The sequence below is a fragment of the Mustela lutreola genome, chromosome 15, assembly GCF_030435805.1.
Source record: "Mustela lutreola isolate mMusLut2 chromosome 15, mMusLut2.pri, whole genome shotgun sequence".
Taxonomy (NCBI): domain Eukaryota; kingdom Metazoa; phylum Chordata; class Mammalia; order Carnivora; family Mustelidae; genus Mustela; species Mustela lutreola.
The window spans coordinates 37,893,121-37,907,960 of NC_081304.1; the positions used below are offsets into that span (position 1 = coordinate 37,893,121).

General features: G+C 36.6%; 1 protein-coding gene across 9 annotated transcripts in view; it reads left to right on the forward strand.

The window, feature by feature from the left end:
- CCT6B (chaperonin containing TCP1 subunit 6B) overlaps positions 1–13,722 on the forward strand; it is a 32,530-nt gene extending 18,808 nt beyond the window's left edge. For 3 of the 9 annotated variants that reach the window (XM_059149464.1, XM_059149467.1, XM_059149468.1), the window contains 6 exons: positions 292–388; positions 870–1,017; positions 6,057–6,190; positions 7,834–7,936; positions 9,481–9,553; positions 10,073–10,267. In XM_059149464.1, the coding sequence (XP_059005447.1) occupies positions 292–388; positions 870–1,017; positions 6,057–6,190; positions 7,834–7,936; positions 9,481–9,553; positions 10,073–10,145 (628 nt within the window). In that variant the 3' untranslated portion in view covers positions 10,146–10,267. Of the gene's footprint in view, positions 1–291; positions 389–869; positions 1,018–4,988; positions 5,064–6,056; positions 6,191–7,833; positions 7,937–9,480; positions 9,554–10,072; positions 10,268–13,572 lie in introns of those variants that run through there. The other 6 variants (XM_059149466.1, XM_059149465.1, XM_059149461.1 and 3 more) reach the window with 6 other exon arrangements.
- The last annotated feature ends 1,118 nt before the right edge of the window (positions 13,723–14,840 follow it).

Below are 14,840 nucleotides of genomic sequence, written 5' to 3' on the forward strand. Positions count from 1 at the left end.
TGAGAGAGAGAGAGAGAGACACTATGAGGAGTAGGGAGGGGCAGAGGGAGAAGCATACTCCCTGCTGAGCAGGGAGCCTTATGTGGGACTCAATCCCAGGATCCTGGGATCATGACCTGAGCCCGAGGCAGCTGCTTAACTGAGCCACACAGACGCCCCTTCTTAAACAGATTTTAAAAACAATACAACACAGCGAAAATGCTCTGTTCTGTGTTAGATATCTTTTCACTTTTAAGAAGTTAAGTCTAGTGCTTTCTATAACAAAAGCTATGGTACCATATATCATTTCAGACTCTCTCTTGCTTGTGGTGGAATGGCTGTGAATTGTCTTGATGACCTTACTGTAGATTGCTTGGGACATGCTGGTCTTGTACATGAGTGTGCTTTAGTGAGTATCTCTGCTGACAGTGGTTATAAAGTGAAGAGTAAATCTTTTGCTTTTTTATTTTATTTTTTAAGATTTTGTTTATTTATTTGACAGAGGGCACAAGCAGGGGTAGTGGCAGGCAGAGGGAGAAGGGGAAGAAGGCTCCCCACTGAGCAGAGAGCCCAATGTGGGGCTCCATCTCAGGACCCTGAGATGATGACCTGAGCCAAAGGCAGACGCCCCACCCTTTTAAAAAAAAATACTAAGTCTTTTAATTCAGGCTTTTCCTTTTGGTGTCTGAATAATCCACAGGACAGATTTTACAATTTATTTATCTAAATGTTTGTTGAGAGTTCAAATATAACAACTGCTTTTAACACATATTTAGTTATGTTTGATAAGAAAAATTCACATGAAGATTGGGTTCTATTATTATAAGATGGGTCTTCATTTCATAGTAACATTAAGTATTAGAGTTATATCTTCTTGTATTATCGTCTAGGGTGAAGAAAAGTTCACTTTTATTGAGGCCTGTGTTAACCCTCGTTCTGTCACCTTGTTGGTTAAAGGACCGAATAAGCATACTCTGACACAAATCAAGGACGCTATAAGGGATGGACTTCGTGCCATCAAAAATGCCATTGAAGATGGTAGGCTCTTTTTTGTGATGGATATGAACCTTAATGTATTTTTAAAGTAGTAATACATCTATCATGATACATAGTATTTTAAAAGATATGAATGATTACTATATTTTTTTTTACTAAGATTTTTCCACTGGAATATTCTTAGTAACTATGCTGTGCTTTTTTTTAATTGAGAGAGAGTATATGAGCACAAGTAGGGGGAGGGGCAGAGGGAGAAGGAGAAGGACAAATGCCAGCTGAGCAGGGAGCCCAACTTGGGGCTTGATCTCAGGACCCTGAGATCGTGGCCCCAGTTGAAGTCAGATGCTTAACTGACTGAGCCACCCAGGTGCCCTAGTATGCTGCCCTTTTAATTAACTTCTGTTTATGAAGTGAAAAAGCACTTAATTTGATGCTGTAGTATCATTTTTTTTTATTTTTAGAAATTTATTTTTAAAACCACTGGGGTGCCTGGTTGTCTCAGTCAGCTAAGCATCTGAGTCTTGATCTCAGCTTAGGTCTCAATCTCAGAGTCATGAGTTCAGGCCCAAGTTCAGTTTCATGCTGGGTGTGGAGCCTACTTAAAAAAAAGAAAAAAAAAGAAAAAAAAAAAGAAATTTATTTTTAAAATCATGAAAATGCTTTTCCAGCTTAGAACTCATTCCATTACCTTAGGTGCAGTGTAATTTTCAGAAAAATTAGGAAAGGGGCGCCTGGGTGGCTCAGTGGGTTAAGCCGCTGCCTTCGGCTCAGGTCATGATCTCAGGGTCCTGGGATCGAGTCCCACATCGGGCTCTCTGCTCAGCAGGGAGCCTGCTTCCTCCTCTCTCTCTGCCTGCCTCTCTGCCTACTTGTGATCTCTGTCTGTCAAATAAATAAATAAAATCTTAAAAAAAAAAAAGAAATGTTGAAAAAAAAAAAAAAAAAAAAAAAAAAAAAGAAAAATTAGGAAAGAATATTAGCATGTATTATTTACTGATAATTTATAAACTAACTCCATTTAAAATAGAATAATAAGCACATGAAAAGATGCTCAACATAATTAATCATTAGGAAAATGAAAATCAAAACCATGAAGAGATACTGTTTTACAATTGTTATGATGGCTATAAATCAAAAAGCTGGACAACAGTAAATGTTGGCAAGGATATGGAGAAATTAGTAGCCCTCAACATTGTTGGTGGGAACTGCTGGAAAATAGTAGGGAGTTCCTTACAAAGTTAAACACAGAGTCACTAGATGACCCAACAAATCAACTTTTAGGTATATACCTACGGTATACCTTAATATTCTTTGATCAAGTTGTTCTGGCTGCATTTGTTGAAAAGATTTTTCTTTTTCCAGTGAGTGGAGTTGCCTTTGAAACTTTTCATTGAAAATCAATTGTCCCTATTTGTGTGGTTCTATTTCTGTGTTCTTATTCTGTTCCATTGATCTGTTTGTCTATCTCAGTGTTAATATACTCTCCTGTTTACTGTAACTTTATGGTAAGTCTTGAAATCAGCAGTGTCAATCCTCCCATTTTGTTCTTTTTCAAGTTATTTTGGTTATTTAAAATTTTTTGCATCTTCATATGAATTTTAGAATTAGCATATCAGTTTCTACCAAAAAGACTTGAGATTTTGATTGGAATTTCATTGAATCTATAGAACATTCTGGGAATAATTGGTATCTTAATATTGAGTCATTGTATATTTATTTATTTGAGCCTTCTTGACTCTATCTCAGCTATATATATATATATATATATATATATATTTCAGCAATATTTTGTAATTTTTAGTGGCATATCTTTTTTCAGATTTATGTAGTTCATGAATTTTGGTCCTTTGGTATATGATGTTTTTAAAATTTCCATTTCTGATTTTAAGATAGAGAAATACAATTGATTTTTGCGTATTGATCTTAAATTCTGAAACCTTGTTAAACTCACTCATTCTAGTAGCTTTCTTATAGATATCATTGACTTATCTATATAAGTGGTATAAATGATCATGTTGTCTGCTAATAAAGACAATTTTACTTCTTCCTTTCCAATCTGGATATCTTTTATTTCTTTTTTCCTTTTATTCCTGTGGGCTAGAAACTTCAATACATTGTAATGGAAATGGTGAGAGTGGGCATCCTTTCCTTGCTCCTGATCCTACGGGGAAAACATTTAGCCTTTCTCTATTATGTGTGAAAATTAGCTGTAGATTTTTCTAGAAGTCCTCTGTCAGATTGAGGAAGTTCTCTTGCTGAGAGTTTTATCACGAATGATGTTGATTTTGCCAGTTGCTTTTCTGGTGATCTATTGAGGTGATTATATGTTTCTTCTCTGTTAGATTATTAATGTGGTAAATTACATTAATTTTTAAACGTTCAACCAACCTTACATTCTTGAGTTAAACCCTACTTACCTATGATATATTATCCTCTTTAAATGTAGATTACAGTTTTTAAATTATTTTTTTAAATTTTGGATATATATATGTATATAATTTGTTATTTTAATCATTTTTAAGTGTTACAATTCAGTGGCAGTAAGTTACATTCTTTCACGTTGTTGTGCAGCCATCACCATCATCCATCAATAGAACATTTTTCATCTTATAATACCAGAAATCCATAGCCATTAAACAATAATTCTCCATTCCCCTCTCCTCCCATCTCCTGGAAACCACTCTTCTAATTACAGTGTCTGTGAAATGGACTATTCTATGTACCTTGTTTGAGTAGAATCATCCAGTATTTGTCCTTTTGTGACTGGCTTATTTCACTTAGCATGTCTTCAGGGTTCATCCATGTTGTGGTATATGTCAGAATGTCCTTGCTTTTTAAGGCTGAATAACATTGCATTTTATATGTATATAAATATATAATTTTATATTATATATATATATATATATATATATATGAATGATTAGGACAGAATATTAGCATCTATCTATCTATCAACTTGGTGACTGCATCCTTGCCACCCATTCACATTTTTAAAAAGTTTCTTGTGAGGGGCATGTATACACACACACACACACACACAGAGCTCGTTACTTATCCATTTATCCATTGATAGAAACTTAGATCACTTCACCTTTTGGCTGTTGTGAATAATGCTGATATTTGTGTTGTCCTTTCTATATATTGTTGGACTTGATTTGCTAAAATACTAAAAGAATTTTTATATTTATATTCATAAGGGGTATTTATATATATATATATTTTTTTTTTTGCTTATAATACTTTTATCTTTTTTGCTGTTAGAATAATGCTGGCCTCAAGAATGAGTTAGAAAACATTCTCTCCTTTTTAATTTTCTGAAAGTGTTGAATGCTTGTGTAGAATTGTATTACTTCTTTCTTAAATGTTTGGTAGAGTTTACCAGTAAAGCCATCTGGGCCTGCAGTTTTTTTCATGAGAAGTATTTAAGCTATAATGTCTTTTTAATAGATACTTTTTATCTTATTTTTTTGAGTTTGTGTCATTCAAGAAATTTGTCTGTTTCGTCTGTTGAGATCATCAAACTGTTAACCATGAGCTAAATCCTGTTTGCTGCCTGTTTTTGGTAAATAAAGTTTATGGGGATATAGCTATACCCATTCATTCAGGTATTACCTGTGCCTCTTTTGTGCTACAGTGGCAGGGTTGAATAGTTACAAAGGTGATGGCATGGCCAACAGAGTCAAAAACATTTAAATATGGTGTTTTGCATATTTGCCAATTCCTGATCTAAGTTTTCAAATTGATTTGCATAAGTTGTTCATAATATTCCCTTACTATTGTACTTTTAACGTCTGTGGAATCTATAGTTATAAATATCTTTTTCATTTCTGACATTGTTCCTTTTCTTGACACTGTTCACGTTTATTTCATTGATTTCTGCTCCAATTTTTATTATTTTCTTCTGTTCACATTAAGTTTCATTTGCTCTTTTCTAGTTCTTAGGTGGGGAGGCTGAAGTCATTTGTTTGAGACTTTTCTAATGTAGGTGTTTAGTGATACAAGTTTCTTTTTAGGTGTTGCTTTAGTAACATCCCACAAATTTTATGTGTTTTCGCAGAATGGGACCAGGGAAGTTTTTACAGCTACTGGTAATGTTCTCTAATGTTCTATTTCTTAAGGTGGGTGGGAGGTACATGAGTACATTTATTTCCACATTTATTCTTTATACCTTATACATATAAATATCCTTCTGTGTATATTCAGTATTTCACAAGAACTTGAAAATTTTTTTTAAATTACTTTTTAATTCTGGTATAATTAACATACAGTGTTATATCACAAGGAACTTTTTAAAAATGTCAATGGGTGGCAAGGATGTGGTCACCAAATGGATAGACGACTCTTTTGAGCAATTGCGTTGTACAGGGAAGCAGAGGAAGGGGCAAGTAATTAAAAAATAATGTAGGATAAAGGAGGGATTCTTTTTGTGTTGTTCTGTTTTAAAGATGGGTGATTCCAAGGCAAATTTATTGATTCAAGGAGAGTCATAAACTTTACGAAAACTGTATCAGCAGGTATAAAAGTCATATCCTGTTGTGAAAAGTGATGTTTTTAACCAGAGCTTTTACCTTAGAGTAATAAGAACACCTGTATTTTTCCCTCAGGTAGCTGTTTGGGTTTCGCTTAAGTATAGAAAACAAATACTGTCATAAGTCTCAAGAATTCTATACCAAAACGGTGACGAAAGTATCTTGGCCTAAAGTTTTTTTTTTTTTTAATTTTATTTCAAATCAGATACTACAATTAGTTTCCTGTCCCCCAAATTATAAATGACTACCTTTTAAATATAGTCATAAAGAACAAGATGAAGATGGAAGAAATGTCTACTCTTAACAGAGAATGAAGTAAGCTGCTCGCAGCCAGTTGTCTGTACCATACCTAATTATTTAATGGTGTGTAACTTCAGAATGCTTCATAAGGCATCTGAGTAACCACTGAACTATGCAACTTACTTTATTTCCATATATATTTAGGTATATTTTAGGTGTCGGCAGTATAATTTGAACCCACTTAAATAGCTAAGTGCTTTTTTCTCTGGTGTTTCTGTCCAGCATGCCTTGCCAATCTTTTCCCTCCAACAGGCTGTGTTGTTCCGGGAGCAGGTGCAGTTGAAGTGGCAATAGCGGAAGCCCTTGTTAATTATAAGCACCGTATAAAAGGAAGAGCTCGTCTTGGAGTCCAAGCTTTTGCTGATGCCTTGCTCATTATTCCTAAGGTACAACTATCCTCATGGCCAAAGAACTAGTGGTTAGACATAAGGGCGTCGGATTGTAAATTGTGCACATTATCTAAGACCAGAGTAGAAAGACAGCCTTTTTTAATTAACATATAATGTATTATTTGCTCTGGGGTACAGGTCTGTGAATCGTCAGGTTTACACACACACTTCACAGCACTCACCATATCACATACCCTCCCCAGTGTCCATAACCCAACCATCCTCTCCTACCCCTCTCCCCACCAGCAACCCTCACTTTGTCTTGTGAGAGTAAGAGAGACAGTTTTTATTTGCATTTCCCCAGGCACTTTTGTTTAAGATATGTTACAGTTAAGCAGGGAAACTTTTGGATAATAGCTTGGAATCCTTGTCAAAGTTTTGTGAAATAACTAAATTGCCCCTTTGCCTATTTCTGAGTGCAAAATTTGAAGTAAGTCCAGAAATTTCCTTCAAAAATGGTTCATGATTAATCATAATGAGAAAGTTTAGAACTTAAAATTTAACTAGACTTTAGGGTAGATTTCTTCTTGGTGGTGGTATCCAAAGTGTTATCATCACTTTAAATTGTGGGAAGTGAGAACTTCAGGCTGTTTAGCACTGCCAAATATAAGCGTGCTTTTGTCATTTTCATTTTAATACCTAGAAAAGGAGAGAAACCAGATATTCCATGTGTCGAAAGAAGGACAGAGAATTACCATTCCTTTTCCTTTGCCTTAATCTGGTTGTGAACCACTTAGAAACAGAGAAGACCATGTCAAAGGTGTTATTACCATGAAGTAAAAGATTAAGAACAGTGCTAGCAAAATCTTTTTGTTAATTGCTTTAAAATTATTCATAATTTGTAGAATCTTTGAGAATTGGATATCTGTTTTATCTTTGCCCAAAACAGCAAAGTCAGTAAGTGATGGTCCGGTAGTTGACACAAACTGGTAAGCCTGGTAAATAGTGGTGGTTTGGTTCTACTTGGAAATAAACCAGGTTTAGAGTGCTTTTGTCTCCGTTCCTATTGCCACAGGTCATGACTGTCCTCATGTTGATGAGGACATAAAGATCCTGAAAATATGGAGGGTTCCTTTAGCAGGTGCCTAGGAAAAGCTAGAAAATGTGTGGCTCAAGGAAAAAGAAGAAATAATACCATTCTACTAATTTTCCATTTATTATTATTATTTTGCAATGATTTTATTTATTTGAGAGAGCATGGGAGAGAGCAAGAGAGAGAGGGAGCGAGAGAGTATAAGCATGAATGCATAAGCAGGGAGGAGAGGCTTGATCCCAAGACCCTGAGATCATAACCTGAGCCAAAGGCAGATGCTTAACCTACTGAGCCACCCAGGTACCCCCCCCAATCCATTTTTTAAGAAATCCTTTGCAAGGAGGGAAATTAATATGGGGTGGGGATGAGGGACAGTAATGTCCTCAGAATTTAGTGTAATACACATGGGGAAGATGTTTATGTAAATATAAAAACTGCTAGATACATGAAATAATAATTTGGTTAACAATGGAATTCTTTGAAAGGAAATGATTACTGTATTATGAATATGTTTTCACAAGACTAGAGGGCAGAGCCTCACTTTTTATATTTGATACTCAAATACGTATGGGAAGATAATTCACACACTATTTTTTTATTCTTAAAGGTTCTTGCTCAGAATTCTGGTTTTGAACTGCAGGAAACACTGGTAAAAGTTCAGGCTGAACATTCTGAATCAAAACAACCTGTTGGTATAGATCTGGATACCGGTAAGAAAGTGAAGAAAAATTAGCTGCTCAGTAAAGAAAGAGGTTATACTACAGTGACCCAGAACTTATAGTGAGGGATTGGAGATTCAGGTGACTTCAATATTTAAAATTTGGGTGCCTTTAATTTATTTTTGAATTTCTTGAAAGAAAACATTCTTTAAGAAAAAGTTTTTGAGTGCTTGTTATTTGACTCTTGAGATTGACCAAGAACAAAAGAGACAAAACCCCCTGCCCTGCTAAACTTATAGCAGGGAAGGATAGGCACTAAATAATTAGCTTAGGGGCGCCTGGGTGGCTCAGTGGGTTAAAGCCTCTGCCTTCAGCTCAGGTCATAATCTCAGGATCCTGGGATGGAGCCCCGCATCAGGCTCTCTGCTCAAGCGGGGAGCCTGCTTCCTCCTCTCTCTCTCTGCCTGCCTCTCTGCCTACTTGTGATCTCTGTCTGTCAAATAAATAAATAAAAATCTTAAAAAAAATAATAAGCTTAATAAATAAGTTCCCTGAGCATTTAAGGAGTAATAAATACAATGAAAAAAAAATAAAAGGACCCTATAAGGAAGACTATGAATGCTAGCATGAGGGGGCGGTCACAATTTAAAGAGAGAGGGTGGGTAGGGTAGACCTCATTGAGAATATGTCTGTAGAAAATAATCAAAGGAAGTAAGGAAGTAGCCTTGTTCGGGAACTGAGGAAAGAGTGTCTTGGGCAGAAGGAGCAGCCAGTGGCAAGGCCAGTGTCTGAAGTTTTTGAAGAGGAGGAAGGAGATTAGAGAAGTAACAGAGAGATCATGCAGGGTATGGGGGCCAGTCCAAGGACTTTGACTTTTACTGCAGTGGAAGAGGGAGCAATTTTTGGCAGAGCTGTGATGTGGCCTAATTACATTTAAAAGGATCATTCCAGTTATTCCATGGAGAGGAGTCTACTGAACAACTAGAAGGTTGGAATGGCCATTAACCGCATTGGAGAACTGTGGGTAGAGCAGCTTTGGTGGAGGAGGCCAGCACTGAGTTTTGGCAAAAGTTAAAATCAAAGTGTCTTAGACTTTCCAGTGAAATAGACAGTTGGAAGTATCAGTCTGGAGCTCAAGAAAGAGCTCTGGGTTGGAGAAAAAAATGAGAGTCTTTTGAGTGTATATGGTTTAAATCCAGAAGACTCGGTGAGAATACTTGGGGAGTGAGTATAGAGAGAGAAGAAAAGAACCCAGGACTAAGTCACTGGCTACTCTGAAATTAAGAGCTCTGGGAAGATGAGGAAGAACCAGGAAAGTCAACAGAAAAGGAGTCATTAATGTAAAAAAAAAAACCAGGCTGAGTGTGGTGTCCTGGAAGACAAGTGAAGCTAGAGTAGTCGGGAGGCTGTGTTAAGTGTTGCTGATCCACAAGGCTTGAGAACTGACCATTAGGTTGGATTTGATAACATGGAGGTCATTGTGACCTGGACACTAGTAGTTCTGGTGGTATATTAAACACTGTTAGAATATATAACCAGTATTAACAGAATATATCAAGATTGTAGTGTTAAAATAGTTTGTTTTTACTTTGCAGGTGAGCCCATGGTAGCGGCAGATGCAGGAGTTTGGGATAATTATTGTGTGAAAAAACAACTTCTTCATTCTTGGTAAATTCATATTAGTTAAAAGAGAAAGACTTCTAGGGACGTAATCAGTAACTTTAAAACTTGTTTATTGTTTTTGCCACCCTATAGTGAAAAATGGTTAAGTGTATGAAAAGGTGTAGTATCCAGTTACTAACACTAGCTTCTGTCATTTCACAGCCCTTTGTCCATTTTAATTCTAGCAGTGTCAGATTTGGAAATGTTTCCCTTACTGTTTATTTGAGGGGGAAGAGAAAGAAGAAGTTTACTGAAATTGTACTACACGTCTAGTGGGGGGAAAAGCAAATGATGTGCTAAAAATGAGCTCAGTTTTGCTGGTACATAAAGTCAAACTTTTGTTTTATCAGCTGAGGATCTGAAATTATAATACAAGGGTGATGTTTGTATTTACAATAACTTCGTCTGGTAATTTCTCAGACCAACACATTAAAGAACAAAGTACTTTTAGTAGCTGGAGATTGCTGGTGGGGAAGATGAGAGCGAGTTGGTAGGCTTTACTTACCCTGTTATCTTTTTCCTCAGCACAGTGATTGCCACCAACATTCTCCTGGTTGATGAAATTATGCGAGCTGGTATGTCTTCTCTTAAAGGGTGATTGAGTTCAAAATCAACTCTTCCAGAAGCTGAGATTTAGTACATTTACATCAGCTGCCATTATATAACCTAAGCCATTCTTAATTTTTGCACAATAAAAGCAGTTTATATTTGCTGGCCTTAGCAGTCTCAGTAATACTTCATCAACATATAAAGAACACAAGGACTTTCCTAGTAAAGGAATAATAATGAAAATATTTTTCCTTAAGAGTTCTAACTTTGGGGTTCCTGTCTGGCTCAGTTAGAAGAGCATGTAACTCTTGATTTTGGGGTCATGAGTTTGAGCCCCACACTGGGGGTAGAGAAAAAGAGTTCTAACTTCCTATCCTTTATTGTATGTTTGATATGAAATAATAAAAAATCACGTGCTTTTAAAACTTCTGCAATTTCCTGAGTAACAGGTATGATAGGAGCATTTTTTGGGTTATAATATTGGTCTTAGTCTCTATTTCCAGAGAAAACAGAGCTTAGAAGCTTAGAGCTTCAGGGGCGCCTGGGCGGCTCAGTGGATTAAAGCCTCTGCCTTCTGCTTGGGTCATGATCCCAGGCATCGCATCAGGCTCTCTGCTCAGCGGGGAGCCTGCTTCCCCGCCCCCCGCACCCCCCCACCACCAGCCCCGCTCTGCCTGCCTCTCTGTCTACCTGTGATCTCTGTCTGTCTAATAAATAAGTGTATTTTAAAAAAAAACAAAAACAAAAAAGCTTAGAGCTTCTAAGACCATTGGAATTTTTGGAACTAATGATTGTCTTTTTGTATGCTAATTAGTGACTCTTGATGGGCCCTTAGGAGGGCAACTGGGTGCCAGAGCAACTGGGTTAGAACTTTCAGCCTCTCCCCACATGTCCCACTCTACCCCTCTACCTCTAGGGTAGGTAGAGGGGCTGGAAATTGAGTTACCAACCAGTCATGCCTATGTGATGAAACCTCCGTAACAGTTTCTAAACTGTGGGATTCAGTGACCATCCAGATTGGTGAACACATCCATGTGCCAGGAGGGTTGGCCCAGTCCAGCTCTCTTCGGGACAGAAGCTCCTGTGCCTAGGAATCCTCTGGACTCGTGCTATGTATGTCTTCCTTATGTTGTTCATTTATACCCTTTATAATGTCCTTTATAATCAGCTAAATGTGTTCCCATGAGCTTCTGTAGCAAATGATTGAACATGAGGAGGCAGTGATGGGGAACCCCTGATTTGTAGCCCAGTTGGACAGAAGTGTGAGTAAAATGGGTACCCACAGCTTGCAATTGGTGTCTGAAGTAGGAGTCTGTCTTGTTGGACTCAGCCCTTGATCTGTGGGGTCTGCCCTTCCTGCAGGTAGGTAGTGTCAGAACTGATTGTAGAACACCCACTGGGTATCTGGACAGTTGGAGGATAGGTTGGCATACGGAACCCCCGCACATATTTGGTGTCGGAAGTGTTGTGAGTAGGGGAAGCAGTGTTCCCTTAGTAGGCTACTGCACTTTTCATAAAATTGAATCTATTGGGATTCTTAGACTGTTGGACAACTTTTAGTGAACAAAACACAGAGCACAGGTTTTTGAGTACCCAAGTCAATTTCCGGTTTATCAGAGGGTATAAATGTAACAGGACAGCATTTTATTCTCTCTCAAGATTCCTTCAGTAACTTCTTACTGCCACTGATTCCGCTTATAAGTATGACATCAGTTTGTGATGATAGCTTCGGATTTCATTGAAACCTGACATTTTATTTTGCATATAATGTATTATATTTTATCTGGCTCTTTGGTATATATGATCAGCTGCTTACACTTCTGTGCTAGCTCTCTGACCAGGTGGTTAAATGGAGCAGGTCTCATCTGGAAAGCTGGGGGGAGTGTTGGCACTAATATTGGGAAATAATTGTTGTTGGCTTTGAATGGAGCTTTCTGTATCAGTATTATAGCAATAGCTTTCTTGTTTGAAACACTAGAGAGAATTAATCTGTTGTATTCTTTATTATCATTAGACTGCTTGTAGTTAATTTCTTTCCATGGATGCAAGTTCATAAGAGATTAAAAGCCAAGTGCATTTAAAGGAGCTTTGGCCCGTTAGTGCATAAAAGAGGTTTGTTTAACCATTTCCTGCCTGAGTTGAAAACCTGTACTTTCATACCGCATTTCCCCCGACTTGATACGTTGTCAACATCTTTCCAAGTTAATAACCATCCTTCTGAGCTGTAATTTCTTTGTGGTTACATGATATTTGATTGTATAGCTATTCTGTGATTTATTTAATTCTGTTTTCAAATTTTTTTTCCCATTAAAAACAAACATCTGGGGGTGCCTGGGTGGCTCAGTGGGTTAAACCTCTGCCTTTGGATCAGGTCATGATCTCAGGGTCCTGGGATCAAACCCCGCATTGGGCTCCCTCCTCTGCAGGGAGCCTTCTTCCCTCTCTCTCTCTGCCTGCCTCTTTGCCTACTTATGATCTCTCTCTGTCAAGTAAATAAATAAAATCTTAAAAAAAAAATCTCCTTTTTTAGTTTCTATCCTTGTTTTATAGGATAGGTCTTTTAAGACGTGCACACCATGCATACTGCCAGACTTTGTTCTACATAAAATGTTTAAATTATGAAATATTTTAAATATACCAGAAGGACAGAAAAAATATAAACTTTGTATCCTCCACCTAGCTTTAACAAATAGTAACATTTTGTCATGTTTGCTTCAGATTTTCTTTGTTGTTAAATTGCCACCCTTCCCCACCCACATCCCATCGCATGCTTTTCCCACCATTCCTCCCTAGAAAAAGACTGCCTAGAGGTAGTCTTTGATCTTTGATATATATCATCCCCATGCACTTAAAAAAAAAAAAAATCCACCCTTTTTATATGTATGCATATGCCTGTAGCAATGTAAAATTATTCTTTTTGGGTTTTTAAAATGTAGAGAAAGAATATACTTTTGCTGCTTTTATTTCCTACTTGACATATGGTTTTGAGATTTATGTATTTGTTCGCTTTAGCTGTTTTTGAGTATTCCACTGTATTTCTATACTATAGTGTATTGATCCATCAGTGGGCCTTTTGGTTATTTCTAATTTTACATCACTTTAAACACCACAGCATTGACTTTCTCTGTACATGTCTCTTTGGGCGCATTTGTGAGAGTGTTTCTAGAGATTATACCTACAAATGGAATGGCTTGGGTTTAGCATTCCTCATCTTTATATTTACAAAGTGATTATACCAGTTCACATTCTCCCTTGCAATATATAAAACTGTTGTTCCATGCCCTTACAACCTTGCTAAGTCGTAATATTTTTAAAGTTTGAATTTTTGCCCATCTGAGGTATTTAAGTTATAGCTTATCTTACACAGTTGCCTTAATTACTAGTGTAATTGAACATTTGAATATTGGCCATTTTCAGTTCTACAGAATTGCCTATTCACACTGTTGACCATTTTTTTCATTGGATTTGTCTTTCAGGTTGGCATATTTGGGGTTCTGCCTCTACTTATCTATCTATCTGTATTTTATAATATTTCCTTCCAGCCTGAAGCCTTCTCACCTTTGCAAAATACACAGAAGAATTTGATACACATTTTTATTTTTTAGACTGAAATTTGTCATATTTTTCTTTTCAATTTTTTTGTTCCACAAGGAATTCTCTACTTCAATAATAAATATCTTTAAAATAGTTTATGAGTTTTCAGATTTTATCACATTACGCCTTTAATTCATCTGGAATTTATTTTTGTGTATAATGTGTGTTGTGGATCTAGTTTTTGTCCCCTTACATTGCCAACCAAGTGTTCTCAGACTGACTGATTTATGTTATCACCTCTATCATATATTGTATACTCTTGGATTGAAAAAATTTTAAAACTTGCACTTGTTTCTGATTTAAATATTTTGTTCCCTTGGTCTGGGTAGATTGTTATTCTAACAATATTGCTTTAATTCTTAAAACTTTATTAAAAAAGTTTTGATATGTGGTAGGGTGGCCCCCAACCCCTTCTTCATTTTCTTCAAAATTATTTTGGCTATTCCTGGATCTCATCTTTCCCTTCTTCCATATGGATTTTAGGATCAGCTTGTTGAGTTAGTGTTTTGATTAGAATTGCACTAATTTTATAGGTGATTTCAGGTTGAAATGGATATGTAGGTGTATATACACACTTCTTACTCATAAAAGTTTAATATCCCTTCATTTCTGTCTTACTAAGTGCTTCAGGTTTTTTTTCTATTTTTAAAAAAGATTTTATGTATTTATTTTGAGAGAGTGAGTGGGGTGAGTGGAAGGGGGAGAGGAAGAAAGAGAATCTCAAGCAGACTCCATGCTGAGCATGGATCCCAATGGGGGCTTGATTCCATAATCGTGAGGATCATGACCTGAGCCAAAATCAACAGTTGGTTGCTTAACTGACTGAGTCACCCACCCACCCCAGTGATTCAGTTGTTTTGTATTAGTAAATGTTTTGTTTACAATAAAGCTTTAGATGTTTCCTATAAAAATGCTTTGGATCTTTGGCTAGATTTATTCCTATTAGTCTCATTTTGGAAGCTATTATGAATTGGATATTTGTATAAAAATTGCACATCACTGTATTGTAGGCCCTTTGTGGAGTCTTCATATTGGGTTTGTATTCCACAACCTTGCCAAACTCTCTTATTAGTGCAGTAGTTTTTTGTAGCTATACAGGGTTGTCTGTTTTTTTTTTTTTTTTTTAATTTATTTGAGAGAAAGGGAGCGC